Source organism: Notothenia rossii, assembly GCF_949606895.1.
Source record: "Notothenia rossii genome assembly, chromosome: 8".
NCBI classification, from domain to species: domain Eukaryota; kingdom Metazoa; phylum Chordata; class Actinopteri; order Perciformes; family Nototheniidae; genus Notothenia; species Notothenia rossii.
This window is the reverse complement of record NC_136906.1, coordinates 79,886,751-79,901,797: the sequence shown is the minus strand read 5'-3', so window position 1 is coordinate 79,901,797 and position 15,047 is coordinate 79,886,751. Positions and strand designations below refer to the sequence as shown.

The 15,047-nt window shown below is 39.6% G+C and overlaps 1 protein-coding gene and 1 long non-coding RNA gene across 2 annotated transcripts in view; both read left to right on the top strand.

Annotated features, from left to right (window-relative positions):
* myt1la (myelin transcription factor 1-like, a) overlaps positions 1 to 12,847 on the top strand; it is an 85,318-nt gene extending 72,471 nt beyond the window's left edge. Inside the window, exons 19-26 of the mRNA XM_079645346.1 lie at positions 1,552 to 1,614; positions 1,735 to 1,818; positions 4,557 to 4,778; positions 5,340 to 5,431; positions 5,525 to 5,628; positions 6,124 to 6,267; positions 8,509 to 8,571; positions 9,475 to 12,847. Coding sequence (XP_079501472.1) covers positions 1,552 to 1,614; positions 1,735 to 1,818; positions 4,557 to 4,778; positions 5,340 to 5,431; positions 5,525 to 5,628; positions 6,124 to 6,267; positions 8,509 to 8,571; positions 9,475 to 9,615 — 913 coding nt within the window. The 3' untranslated portion in view covers positions 9,616 to 12,847. The remainder of the gene's footprint in view (positions 1 to 1,551; positions 1,615 to 1,734; positions 1,819 to 4,556; positions 4,779 to 5,339; positions 5,432 to 5,524; positions 5,629 to 6,123; positions 6,268 to 8,508; positions 8,572 to 9,474) is intronic.
* Positions 12,848 to 12,946: 99 nt separating this feature from the next.
* LOC307015281 lies at positions 12,947 to 15,041 on the top strand. Its single transcript, XR_013801455.1, has 3 exons — positions 12,947 to 13,261; positions 13,469 to 13,643; positions 13,890 to 15,041. It is a non-coding gene; the product is annotated as an uncharacterized lncRNA (long non-coding RNA).
* The last annotated feature ends 6 nt before the right edge of the window (positions 15,042 to 15,047 follow it).

Sequence of the window (15,047 nt, the reverse complement as noted above, 5' to 3'; positions counted from 1 at the left end):
TTTGGAGTAACGAAAACAAAAAAGAAAAGAGAAGGGACTGGAGAAGATGAAATAATAAACCATCAACATTAAAGCCATGGATTTGGATTTATAGCCACACATGCCAAGCATCAATTTGTCACTGTTTTAGGTTTTATTCAGGCAATGCAAGGTAAGGGTTGGAGACCAGACCAAACCAGACCAGACCAAATCAGACCAGAAGAGACCAGACCAGACTAGAAGAGACCAGACCAAACCAAACCAGACCAGAAGAGACCAGACCAAACCAGACAAGACCAAATCAGACCAGAAGAGACCAGACCAGACCAGACTAGAAGAGACCAGACCAAACCAAACCAGACCAGAAGAGACCAGACCAGACAAGACTAGAAGAGACCAGACCAAACCAGACCAGACCAGAAGAGACCAGAATAAACCAAACCAGACCAGAACAGAACGGATCAGAAGAGACCAAACCAGACCAAACCAAACCAGACCAGACCAGACCAGAAAAGACCAGACCAAACCAGACCAGACCAAACCAGACCAAACCAGACCAAACCAAACCAGACCAAACCAGACCAGACTAGAAGAGACCAGACCAAACCAGACCAGACCGGAAGAGACCAGACCAAACCAGACCAGAACAGAATGGATCAGAAGAGACCAAACCAGACCAAACCAGACCAAACCAAACCAGACCAGACCAAACCAGACCAGACCAGAAGAGACCAGACCAAACCAAACCGGACCAGAACAGAACGGATCAGAACAGACCAAACCAGACCAAACCAGACCAAACCAGACCAAACCAGACCAGATCTACACATTGAAGGACATTCAATAATCTGACCAAGACTAACAGAAAACCAGGATTTAAATACAAGCTGAAACTAACGAGGGGATGAAGTGCAGCTAAAGCAAGGACAGACAATCAAAACAGGCGGGAAAACACTCAAAGACAGGAAGTAACAAGACACAGTGGGAGAGAACTTCAAAAATAAAACAGGAATCAGATCAAAAACAAGGATCTTTACATAGAAAAGTTCGTTCTAGTTGTTAGTTAGGAATCTTCCCAAAAAGATGGATTCTAGGATGATTTGACCGCAGACCTTCAAAATAAAACAGGAAATAGATCAAAACAAGGAACTTGACATAGTTAGCATTAAAACAATTCGTACAGCTAATACAGTTCGTTAGCGATCATCCTAAAAAAAATGGATTCCAAGTTGATTTGACCGCAGACCTTCAAAATAAAACAGACAAAAGATTAAAACAAAGATCTTGACATTGTTAGCGCTAAAAAAGTGCGTACACCTAGTATAGCTCATTAGGAATCTTCCTCAGAAAAATGGATTCTAGGATGATATGACCCCAGACCTTCAAAATAAAACAGGAATCAGATCAAAACAAAGATCTTGGCATAGTTAGCATTAAAACAATTCGTACAGCTAGCACAGTTCGTTAGCAATCTTCCCAAGAAAGATGGATTCTAAGATGATTTGACCGCAGACCAGGCCTGGATGGTGGTAAAATCAGGGCCGTTTTTTAACGCTTCTGTTTGTGCCTCAGGTGTCCGACCCCCGGCTGCGATGGATCTGGACACATCACTGGAAACTATGCCTCCCACAGGAGGTGCAGTAACCACGCTTTAGACAACAACTGGCTGCAGTCATGCTTGGAGATGCAACAAATGAAATAATCAGTACTCCCCTGTACCGGTTTTTATATTTATGTGTGTCTTCTGTCCCGCAGTTTGTCCGGTTGTCCACGAGCCAAGAAGAGCGGCATCAAAATCCTCCACAGCAAAGAGGAAAAGGACGACCAGGAGCCAATCAAGTACGATTTGTTATCTTCAAACATGAATAATGGGAAGTTTCAGCAAGGAACTTTGAATAGTACCCTCCAAAAAGTATCTTTGCAATCGATTGACTAAATAAGGCTCTTAAATTAGCTCCTAACCTCTCTCTGATGGAAGAGAGCCAGAAACCTTCATCACATCCAGTCATAGAGATGTGTTTCACCGCCAACAAGCTAAATAAATCCATTATGAACCCGAGCGGTCGAGAAGGAACGGACAAACAGAATGACGATGAAAACATGTTAATTTTGTGACATTAATGAGAGAGAACATTACATTTTTTGAGGAGGTGTCAAGCATTTATGATATACAGTACTTGTTTGGAAACCAGTTGCCTGTTTACACTTCCAGCAGACACCTATTCAAATTTGGATTCATTTGTAGGAACGTTTCGGACAATTTGAGGATTCAAAGTCGACAATGGTCTCCCCTTTGTCACGTTGACAAGATTCAGATACTGTACTGTAGTTTTATGCTCGATTAAGCTGCAACAAGCTTTTCACACTCGGGCTGTTTTCTAAATCAACATTTTTACCTTAATACAACCTGCGGCTGCACTTACAAAGTACAGAATACTCAATTAAGACCTCTTACTCTGTCATAAAACTGCACCTGGAACCCTCAATTGCTTACTGAAGAAAAATAAATTCGATTTTGAAGGTATTGGAACACACCCCTGGATTTGTGGACAGCTCGGGTTAGGGTTACAATGATCAACATTTAGCACAGTTTTTCAACTTGGTGTTGTTTCCCGGATAGTGTCAATAAAACAAAAAACAGCTGCCTTTTGATGCTGGAAAAATGTGTTCATATTACTTTTGATGATTAATTGATTAATAGAGATGTTGTATCTGTCTCTGTTGACTAATTGATGAGAAATTTAACTTAAAAATGTACCAACAAATCTGCCCCTTAGAACATCTGTATTGATACCGTTTTCCTAACTTTATAACCTCAACATTCATATTGCCTATGAATATATAAAGAGATATAAAAATAGCCTCATTACAGTGACAGTTCTCAGACAGATCCACCCAGCCACTGTATCTTACGATGCGTCCCGTGTGCGCTGACCTTTCTTACTTTGGGAGGGAATATTGTAGAAAGGATATACAGTCAGTTTTCCACTTCACTTCACGTTTCCCTGCAGACCCGATCCACTAAAGGTTAGCACTAGTGAGCGTTTGACATTTCCCTTAAAGCAGAGCCGTAATGCTAAGACAAAACGACCTTGAGAATCTAAGTTCAGCGGGTGTCAGTCTGCGGCCAGCTGTTGCTGCTCCGTCGTTAACGGTGGATAATAATTAAGCTTAACCTCAGCTCAGGCTCATTTATAATCAGAACAAATGTCACAAAGGAAGGCGTTTAGGGATCTAGAAGCAAAGGAGGCTGGGTAGAAATTGAGGAGGTGTCATCTGCAGAGCAAGCTGAGTGCGTCCTGCTCATCTCTTGGGCCTTGGAAATCACCGTATTGACCCGAATATAAGAAGACCCCTCTTTTTCAAGACCCATTTTTGGAATAATTATTAAGTATTGACCCGAATATAAGAAGACCTGTGTGAGGAGGCGTGTGGCCCAGTGGGTTCTGCGTAGGTGTTCGGATCAGGGGGTCACAGGTTCAAACCCCACTGCAGTCAGCATGTCGTTGTGTCCCTGAGACACTTCACCCCAAATTGCTCCTGTGGGAATTGCCCACAATATTGAATATCTAAGTCGCTTTGGATAAAACCGTCTAACAAGTATCATGTAAGACCCCTTTTTTTCAAGACCCATTTTCGGAAAAATACCTTTTTCTCTGGGAACTGGACCGCGCAATGCTTTTCTCTCACTGTTTACATTTTAAGGCAGTCTTTTTGGGCTCTCCATCTTCTAACGTTACACTCAGTAACACCATATGTCTTTGCTGCTCGACAGTTGTTTGATGACTCTGCTTCGATGATCACCATTATCTTAAAATTGTCATCGTAACTTCACCTCTCTTGATTGATAACTCGGCTACTTTTGAGCCACGCTGTTCGAGTTGGTCTCTAGCCCTCTCCTGTTGCTGTTACCGTACTTTAAGACAGTGTCTCGCTTGGGGGAACACTCGTTTGACTCGATCTGTTGTCGTGACTGTGTAATTACATCGAAAAGTCTAAACCCCGAATTTAAGACGACCCCTCTTTTCCAGATTGTTTTCTAGGAAAAAGAACCCGTCTTATATTCGGGTCAATACGGTAGTTGTGACCTCCCTCACAGACACTTCTGCAGTGGTTTTCATGTTATAGCTCAGTAACTCAAACATATCCTGATACAAAGGTTTGCAAATCTAATGAAAATAAGTGGTTTGTTTCCTGTGTTTTCCTACAAATGACCCGGCATTTCCAAATAGAATTTTCAAAATATACTTCAGTCTTAACAGGAAACATCTAACTTGTTTTTGCACCAAAATGCTGAGTAAAGTTTAGAGAAAGATCATGGTTTGCGTTAAAGCCAATACTGATAAGCTTACGAAATTGTATGCATATATCGTTTTGGATAGGTTAACAATATTTTGCATGAAGACAAAATCAAACACGATTTATTGCGGTGATAACTACTTATAAATAAGAAAGCTGATAAATCTAAGGGTTTTGAGGTAGTTAGAAAAAACAAACAAATGCACTCAATTCTGACTGTGATTAATTTCCTCTCCTGGTCTTTTTCTTCTTCCTCTTCTTCCTCTTCTTCCTCTCAGGTGTCCAGTGCCGGGTTGTGACGGGCAGGGTCATGTGACGGGGAAGTACGCGTCCCACCGCAGTGCGTCGGGCTGCCCCCTGGCGGCCAAGCGGCAGAAGGACAGCTACGTGAACGGGTCGCAGTTCGTCTGGAAGTCGGGGAAGACGGACGGCATGAGCTGCCCGACGCCCGGCTGCGACGGGTCGGGACACGTCAGCGGGAGCTTCCTCACGCATCGGAGGTGGGCGTGGCTCTGTGTCATTGGCTACTGTTTTAGTTTAAAGATAAGATAAGATAAGATCGGACTTTATTCATCCCGAAGGAAATTGTGGTGTCATTGGCTAAAACAAACATTGAACATAACAGCACGATCACTGAGAGGAAACATGCTCAAAGAGCCTTTAGCTTTAAGATGGGCGTGGCTCTGTGTCATTGGCTACTGTTTTCATTTAAATGTGCTTATGCAGATGATATGCTATTATAATAACAATGACTTCCTAGGCAGTAGCTGTTCATTTGTACTGTATGAGCTACATGACCAATAATAATGGGAAATTACCAATATGCAGAATATAAAATACAAAAACTGATAATTTATTGATCAGTTATTAGAAATGTACTTGTAGTAGTAACACAGACAATTAGATTTGAACGCTAACAGACTATAAAATAAGTGGAATTGTCGTTGAAAGTTTAATCAGCTAGCACAGATTTGTACATTTTGCAGCAAATTGATAACCCATAGCAGTCAAGTTTTCGTCAATGTATGCCTGTGTGTGTGTGTGTGTGTGTTTTATTCCAGTCTCTCTGGTTGTCCCCGTGCCACCTCGGCCATGAAGAAGGCGAGGATGAGCGGCGTGGAGATGCTGACAATCAAGCAAAGAGCAAGCAAAGGTCAGAGTCAAACACAATAAAAAAACTATTTGAAAAAAAGAAGAAGAAAAATCGCAGCTTCTAAATCTGATCACATGTTGTTTTTGGTGCCAGGCATCGAAAATGATGAAGAAATCAAACAGCTGGATGAAGAAATCAAAGATCTGAACGAGTCCAACAATCAAGTGGAGTCCGACATGTTAAAACTGAGGACACAAGTAAGACCCTATTCGACTGATTCAGATAAATAAATTAGGTGTATGGGTTGATGCTCCTTTGGAAACCTGATTCAAATAAACCAGAGTCTAGTGACGGACTGATCATGTGTATGAACTGTTTAACTATTGTCAGTATTAAGGGTTTAAAACGTTAATATAGAAACATATTGTAAAGGGAATCTCACTAAATCAGATGCAGATGATGCAGCCTTTTACATGGAAGAGCTTGCAAAATATCTCAAATTCTTAAAGATCAGCCGGCCATTGTTCACCAGATATGAAGAGTAAACAAGGCTTTAATCAAAACAGGTTTATATATAAATAGATATTCAATCTCTACTCAGAATAAAAATGTATAGGAAAGAATAAGAACATGACAAACTGTGCAGAAAAGTGGAAGAATTGAGCAGTTTCAAAAGTGGTCGTATTGTTCAGAAATGTGCAAAATTATAAAAAAAAGTAAATGCTGCTCACATTGTTTCCCTCTCATGGCAGATCACCTCGTTGGAGACGAACCTGAAGTCCATCGAGGAGGAGAACAAGGTGATCGAGCATCAGAACGACTCGCTGCTGCACGAGCTCGCCAACCTCAGCCAGTCGCTCATCAACAGCCTCGCCAACATCCAGCTTCCACACATGGTGAGAGCAGAGGTGGGAAGTAGTGGAGTACAAATACTTTGTTACTGTACTTAAGTACATTTTTCTGTATCAGTGCTTTACTCCACTACTTATTATCTGACGACTTTTTACTTTTACTTCTTACACACACTTGAACTCAAATACCTGTACTTTCTACTTCTTACATGTTGAACTCAAATACCTGTACTTTCTACTTCTTACATGTTGAACTCAAATACCTGTACTTTCTACTTCTTACATGTTGAACACAAATACCTGTACTTTCTACTTCTCACATGTTGAACTCAAATACCTGTACTTTCTACTTCTCTCATTTTCCAAACAGGCTGGTTCCTTTAGTCTGAATGTGTGTTTGGTGGCGTGATCATTATTATTTAGAGTCATTGCGTGCCTATTGATTTGAACACGATCCGTGTATCCATCATTTCCTGGTCTTCTCTAAAGAAGAGGGACCAATGAAAACGTTGTCATGTTGCCGTTGGTCACCATGGAAACATTCATTAGCTAACAATGACATTATTGTTCTATTAATATAAAGGGAGGTCAGGTACTCTTTAAAACAGCTGCTAGTTATGGGTACTTTTTACTGAAGTACATTTCAAAGCCTCTTTACTTTGACTTGAGGAAAGAAGTTTAGTCAGTACTTCTACTTTCACCAGAGTATTTTTAAACACGAGTATCTGTACTTCTACTCGAGTAAAGGATGTGTGTACTTTTGCCATCCCTGGGTAAGAAACATCTTAAATAAGATAAGAAGTACTTTATTGATCCAAATTAGGGAAATGTTTGCGTTACAGCAGCATAAAAGGAAAAGGCATTGTACATAAGAGAAATTAAAAGACTATAAATAAACATTCCAAAATGTAATAATCTCAAATAGAAATAAAATAGCATGAAAAAAGTTGTGGAAATACAAATTTACAGCAACAAAATAAAAAGCAGGATATTATTTATACATTAATTGTGCAAGAAATTGATTATTAAATATTAGATTGAATATAAATGTCAAATGTACAGTGGGAGTTTAAGTCCAGTGATCCAAGAGAAGCTATGTGCACCTCGATGGTACTCTTTTTTTTAAACCAATCAAATGACTTCATTGTCATGGCTTTGTCAACTTAGACCTTGAGCTGCGTCTGTGCTTGCTTGGGGGAGAAGTAAAATAAAATGATTTTTGATATGAAACATTTAAAAGCTTAGAAAGAAATATATACTATAATATAGACTCATCAGCTTTGCCTTCGATTATTTTCTGACAAATGATATCCTACAGATCCTGACAGATGAGGTTAGGGTTAAAAGAGTGGTACAAATATAACATATCAGTCATATTTTGTTGCTTTTCCATTGAAGAAAGTATACGTTTTATGACTTAATAATGAACTAAATATTGTATATATAGTATATTATCCGATGGATCTTCTGTTAGATGTCTTTCTGTGTCTTGCCTTTAGCCCTATTTTAATGACATCTCTTGTAGGACAGTACAGACTCCCACTTATCTGATGCCAGCTAACATCTGCAAAGGATTTTAATTGAAGTCTATAACAACACTCAGGGTTTTTTCCTCATCTGCTTCTTTCTGTTCGCCACCTTCTTCTTTTTTCCCAGCGGTCCATGCTGTGCTTCTTCTTCTGTGCTTTACAACGCCTCACAGAGTTTCACATTAACAAACGGCCTCGTCTCTTTTCAGTTTGAGTGATGGCTGTTTTTACATCATAATGTCTCAGTGAGAAAGAAGACTGGGGCTAATTGGATAATCTCTTGTAACATAGTGTAACCCTAACGTTATCTGGTAACTAAAGCTCTTTTGCTTTTGTCCTTCTGGTATTGGGGGACAGCACATTCAGTTTTACCAAGTCATTTGATCTTTATCCCTCCTGAAACCAGGAATATATAAATATATATAGCTGCATCTAAATTCCTCAGATTTGTCGATTTGCGTTGGAAAAAAAACAAGTATGCTTATGCTAAGGCTTAATTCACACTTCTAGACTTTGTGTAAGCGTTCAGATGTACTCTAGGATAGGTATTTTAGTTTTAGGGCTCATAAAGAGTCTTTTGTTTTCAAGATTCATAGTTGTGAAAGCTCTCAGCTGCAGTTTGAACAGAGCCGGAGGGATAATGACTTGTTGAGGCGGACGTTTCGAGTTTTTTTTCCCTCAGTGTAGCGATGAAGCCTTGTGACGCCACTGTGTGTCCAGCGGGATAATAGACTTCTCTGTACACCCTCTCCTGTAGAAACCGCTGCCACAGAAAGAGGCCCCAGTAAAGCATAACTGCTGTTTACAGATGCCTCCCAGAGTAAGAGATCCATTTATCCTTTATCCAATTATCCTTCTCTTCTGCACTGTCATCCCTTCCCTCCCAACTACCCATTTAAACTGCAGGATACAAGAGTTTAGTGCAATTGTTAAACATTTGGATTTTGTACGAGACAGTGTTGTTACTTTCCACAGAAAGCACGAAACACCAGACAATGAATATAGCCATTATTTGTAAACCTTGAGGTGTTGAATTGTCTACTATGTACGTCATCCTTTGAGAAGTTGAACTAAAAAAGCACACAAGAAGGCAAAAGAAAGGGGCCCTATTATCGCTCCTTGAGGAATGCCACCATTTTGAAATATTTCTTTGCTTTTCCAAAGAAACAGAAATCTTGATTTCTTTCCAGTAGAACTTTCGATTAAAACCTGTTCAAAGTTGTTTCAACACTTGTTTGCTTTGCACACTAGTGTTGAACTCAAACAGTAAGGCTAGTAATGAGGACGACAATTCTGTGTTTCTTAGACATTTCTTCATGTCCAAAACTCGCCGAACCTCCAGTTGTGTCTCCTTCATCTGCACATAAATCTTCCATTAGTTTTCAAAATCCTGATTTTGTCTCCATATGCTAAACATAAACCTTCCATCCATCCACTAGCCAACCATCCCTCTCCTGATTTGTGCATGTGTTGGAGTTGCTTTTCGTAGACTTTCACAGGATGAAGTATAGATATTAATCAAGAGATTTAAACGTTATTAAAAATGAAATATTTGTGTAAACAAGCCATGCTTCCCTGATGGTAATCCCTTCCTCCCTTGCTTCCCGCTTGTCCTCCAAACCTTTTCCCAAAATGTTTCACAGACTCTGATTCTGTTGAAAAACACAAACTCTAATCCCTCTGATTGTTTGTTTCTTCTTCATGGGTTTCTTTCCCCTCACAGGAGCCAATGAATGAACAGAACTTTGACACTTATGTGAGTACATTGACAGACATGTACACTCACCAGGACCAGTACCAGAGCCCGGAGAACAAGGCGCTGCTGGAGAACATCAAACAGGCCGTTCAGGGGATCCAGGTCTAGCCCTGGCTGAGGCCAAAATAACAAATGCAAAGCAAAAACAACAAAAAAAAAAATCAAAAAGAGGGTTACGGGTTGTTTTTTGCTGCTGTAATCTACGATAGCTCTTTTAATTCTACTGCTGTTATGCTCTCAACTCCATGGGTATCTTTTTTTATCATTTTGATTGTCGTTGCCTTGCTTTGAAAAACAACGTTTTAAACGAACATTCACGTTTTGTACATTTTCATATGACCTAATATAATGTGATGTACTGTTTATAGCTGCTAATGTATGCACATTCTAGTGTATATGTATTTATTGTAAGCTTGAATCATTTCTTATTTTAACGCGAAAAAACTGGGCGTCACGGGTTACATGGGGAGCAGAAAGGAAAAAGGGAAAGCTGAAGAGCAATCATTTTTGAAAGGCTTTTCTCACGAGCTGAAAACAGGTCGTTTAATGGATGTAATTCATTGATATTTGTAATGTTTGAAAACAATATTACTGTAAATCTTTAGCTAAAGTAGAAGAAGAACCAATGCTTTAAGCAAGAAGATTTCAAACATCATGACACGGAAACTTACTGGTGCAAATCCCATCATCCCCTTCGGAGTTGTTTCGTTTTAAACCGTCGCTTTTCTTTGTTGGAGAACGAAGCGGAAAGACCAATGGCTACAGAAAACGTAGGAGACAATCTGCCATTCTGAATTTCTTTTAATCATCAACCTTGAACTAGCTAATAAGGCAATGTGTCAGCAATATTGGTACGATAATATAAAATTGTTGGTTTAGATATGGGATGCAATCTATATGAAAAAAAATGTTTGGGTATATGCAATTTCTTATGAATAAAACTAGCATAGAGCAGATAGATCTTTTTACTAACTATAAATGTATTGCGTTTTGTATAACCTTTTACTACAATCATGTTTTAGGAATCTGACGCGGGTGAAAGGACTTTGGTTCTGTCATGTTCGACTTTGCACAGGGACACCTTTGTTTCCATGTTTTGATGTTTTTATTGTCAATTAAGAGGCACTTGGCAGGCGTATGGATTTGTAGATATGATTTTTTCTATCTAAAGGCTGACGGCTCCACTGGACTTACAGGGTCAAACGTCCCCATCCATCATTGTATATTGCACTCGTTCTGTAGAAAACGTCTTTTCAATCATGCATCCTATTGTGTGAGACACAATGGGAAATGATGGCAGACGACATGATGACCAAGCAGCACTTTTTATTATTATCTTTGATTGTTATTGAAAAGATGAAGAAAAACTAAGCCAGCAGTCGTGAACGCGACGTCTGCGCACTGAATTTACCGACTGAGTATTTGATCTGAATCGGCCTTACGTTGACATTCAGTCTGAAATCACAGTACTGACTGAAAAATGTTTTCTGAACACCGTCGATCATGCATGCACTTTATTGGAGTTTGTCAAAGTATTATCACGTGGTAAATGAAGCAAAAACTGTACAGCGAGTTTGTGGAAACTGTGACTTTGACAAGACTTTGTGCTGGTGATTCCTGGATGAAAGAACCCTGAAACAGATTTAACTGAGAAGATGAGTTATTTAAAGGACAACTCCCCCTCTGGTCCCCCTACATTGTTAACCTCCACCACTTTAAGTTTATTTGAAATCCTCTCGAAAACATTACCCTTTTCTATAAGTATTGGAAAGGCTCCTTTTCTATCCACATTATTTATGGATTGTATTGCTTTGGTTAATATAAGAACTGTTTCTCTTTGGTCAACCTGACGATAGAGAAATGTGAGGAGCTTGTTTCGGCTGTGTAGGGTTCCATGAAAGTAAAACTTCCATGTATCTTCTGGGTAGACAATGTTTGGTTACTGTCAGTTCAATCGTCAAAAGATTAACAGCTATACTAGAGAACTATTTGAGTCGAAGAAACAAACCTGTCTTCGGAAAAGCTAACGGTGAAAGTGAAATGCAACTCCCAAAGTGCATTTTGGGGAAACACATCCAATCACAAAGTTTAAACCCCAGCTGTCCGTGCTCATCCTTAATGCCCCTAAGCCTTTGTGACATCTGGTTTACTCTCCATAGCAACAATGGTTATATTGAAATATTTAGACCCATCCACCATGACATATTGGCGGTGAAAGATTGCGATTTCTCAAAAGCAAAATCATCAATCTGGTTCAGTGTCGAACCTCAACCTTTTCTGAAAATGAGCTCAGTTGCAGATTTCCTACTTTTTTCAAAATGCCTTTCAATAGAGAAAGGGATCAAAAGTTGTTGCAATCGCTCAAATAATAAATATACAATTATATTTGCCTTGAGGTAGCCACCCCAAACTTTCCATGTGACAATATGTTCAGCATTTTGTTTTCTAAATGAAGTTAGACTAGAAGACATCAAGAGTATTTGATAATTAGGGGCTGGTTGGGTTTGAAATACACACTTTAACTCACTTAATCTTGCTCAAATGTGTAGAAAATATGTATAAATATCATTTAAAAGACATTTAAGGTGTTAACCATCCTCAACTTTGACCAAATCATGAAGATTTAATTGGTGAGTGAGGAAAGGATCCGGTTTCCAATCAGTCCAGTTTCCCACAGGAAGGAAAAGCAAACGTCAGACGGCTAACTGGGGGAGTTTTCCTTTAAAGATGCGTCTTCTTTGGACTTTTACTGCAAAGCCTCATTCCCTGATTTCACATCTCTGTCCAAAGCTTTGTGTCTGCAGCTTCCTGCCAGTAAACCTCTGCATTAGATAGACTGACAGCTTGTATTTTTTATTTAGTGGGTTATTCTTAACTGAAAACAAAGGAGATGGGAGTTAAAGCACAATTCTGCCACTTAAAGACAATTCAATAGACTAGATATTGTAATATCAGATGTAAAAGCTAAACTGTAACTATTTACATAGAAAAATCTCAACACTAACATGTGACATGCTAGAATGCAAAATAAATCCATATGAATATTTGTGAAATCATCAGTTTATGAAAATGTTAGTTTCTTTTGGGCGGTGCATTGATGAAGGGGTTTTTATACAACATTCATTTTCTCTCCTTTTTACCCCTTTTTCTGTGTCACTCGCAAACTTTCAACAACAGTTTTTCTTACCACATGGCATGGTTTTTGTTGATATTTTTGCTGTATGTTTAAGGTCACGAGTTGCTACGTGATATTTTAATTTCACTTGTGAAGTTTGTACAATTTTTATCATGCTGGTGTTGGCATCTCTTGCTCTGAATAAATCTTGTGTTGCAACACTGATTACGTCCTGTTCTTGTTATGACATGGAAACTTATTTGAGGAAAGTTAACAATGAGCCCAAACTCATGAAAAGATCACATTGACACTGTATAGAGCTCCTGCGGATGATGTCACATATGCTGGTCACGTGACGAGAAACGAAGGGGGCAGCCATTTTGGCAGTAATCGCGTCAGTAAATTCATTGGCAGGCACTGGCAGACTGTCGAGGATGGTGGATAACTGCTGTGCACCAGGTTGCACAAATAGGCGTGGGAAGAAGAAAGGTGTATCCTATTATCGCATTCCAAAAGACGCGGAGAGGAGGGAAAAGTGGATCGCAGCGATTAAAAGAGCCAGGAGCCGTCTGAACAAGACTGAAAGATGGGACCCCCCGGCCGTTTGCTATCGCTTATGCAGTGATCACTTCATATCAGGTGGGTGAAGGAATACAGTACAATGCTACAAAAAGTTTCTGGTCAGTTTAATTTTTACCGAAGTAGAATCTAGCACCCTAGCTAACGGACTCTGTGATGTCCCTTTTTAACTCAACAAGTGTGGCTCTGGTGCAGCCTAGCCAGTTAGCTTGTAGCAAGCTAGTGGTAAACAAACCCGTGTTGAAAATATTCCTTCTTATTTTTTAGGGAGAAAGAGTGATAACCCGTTGAGTCCGGATTTTATTCCGTCAATTTTTGATTACCTTCCATCTCCAGAGAAGAGGAGACGAAAAACGAGACTGGAGGTTTTTAACAGAAGGCAGAAGGCTAAATTGCACAAAGTAGAGCAGGCAAAGCTATCTGCAGAAGCCATCCGTCAAAGGTTGGTAGATCAAACTCCTGTCTGATTACATGTTGGGTCTACTTGTTATCGGTGTGTTATTCAGATTATTTTTATTTCAAATAGTTAACTGCCGTGATATGGTTCTAAACAAAAACGTCACACCAGTCATTTAATGAAGGCTAATATCATATGATTTCCATTAAACATGTCAGACTGTAAACATGTAAACTGCCATCAGTATTGTATGCATGAAAGCTTATTTTGCTGCTTCTGTGTTTTCATCAGGACATCAACTGATTGTCCCCAGAACAAGGCAGCCCAAGAAGACCAAATCACAGAGCCTTTGAAGGAGCCCCCCATCTCAGATCCTTTGGTAGACTCAGGCGATGAAGATCCTGTCCAGCCTGATCCAGCAACACCACCATGCACCTCTGAAACCTGTTCTAACCGCATCCAGTGTCTTGAGCTAGAATGCCAAGCTCTAAGGACTGAAAACATGTTGTTAAGGGACAAGATAAATAGGAAGACCCTGACAGAGATTAGTTTGCATAATGATGATAAAAAGGTGAATGTCCTCACTGGGTTAGCAGTCTTATGACCATTTTTCAATATTTGGCTCCATTTCTCAAACTTAAATCATCAATAACATGTTTTCAACAATACATGTTGACTTTGATGAAGCTTCGAATGAACTTCACATTTGACTTTTTGGGTTTTTATTTTGGCATCGATCCAACTACTGTCTCCAGGCACTTCAAACACTGTGTTAATTTGATTTATTGTAGACTGGTGCCAAGTGTAGTGGTGTGGCCTGAAAGAGAATCTTTAAGAACATCTCTTCCATATGTATTTAGAAATGGTGACTACGAGAAGACTGTTTGTATCATTGATTGCTTTGAAATATTTCTAGAGAAACCAAGTAGATTGCGACCCAGTGCGCAGTGTTACTCAAGATACAAATCGCAGTGATGATGCCGAAGTTTTTGGATGTAAGACTCCACAGTTGAATGTTGTTTACGAAGCCGGACTGACACCATTTGTAAGCCTCCAAGCTTTTGTAAGCTCTGAGGGAGTCTCCTGAGTACACTGATGGAAAGCTTACAAGATAGCTGTGGATGTCCGCGTAGCGCAAGTCGGGTACATCGTCTTCAGAGCAGGAGGTTATGCTCTTGAAAAGCACACCGGGTGCATTATATGGGTCGCTTATATTTAATCTTTCTAATTTTGTACTATAAAGCCGAATTTCACTTGAATTAAAATGAGATGTATACTCGCACGGTAGGAAAACGCTGGCGCCGGTCGTCATGTTTACTGCCAAAATGGTGGCTGATAACCAAAAGTCACGTGACCGCAGGAGCTCTATACTATACTGTAATATTATATTTTTCTTCCTTCGTTGTTGGTTTGAATTGCCAATCATTAATTCATCACAGTTAACAGGGT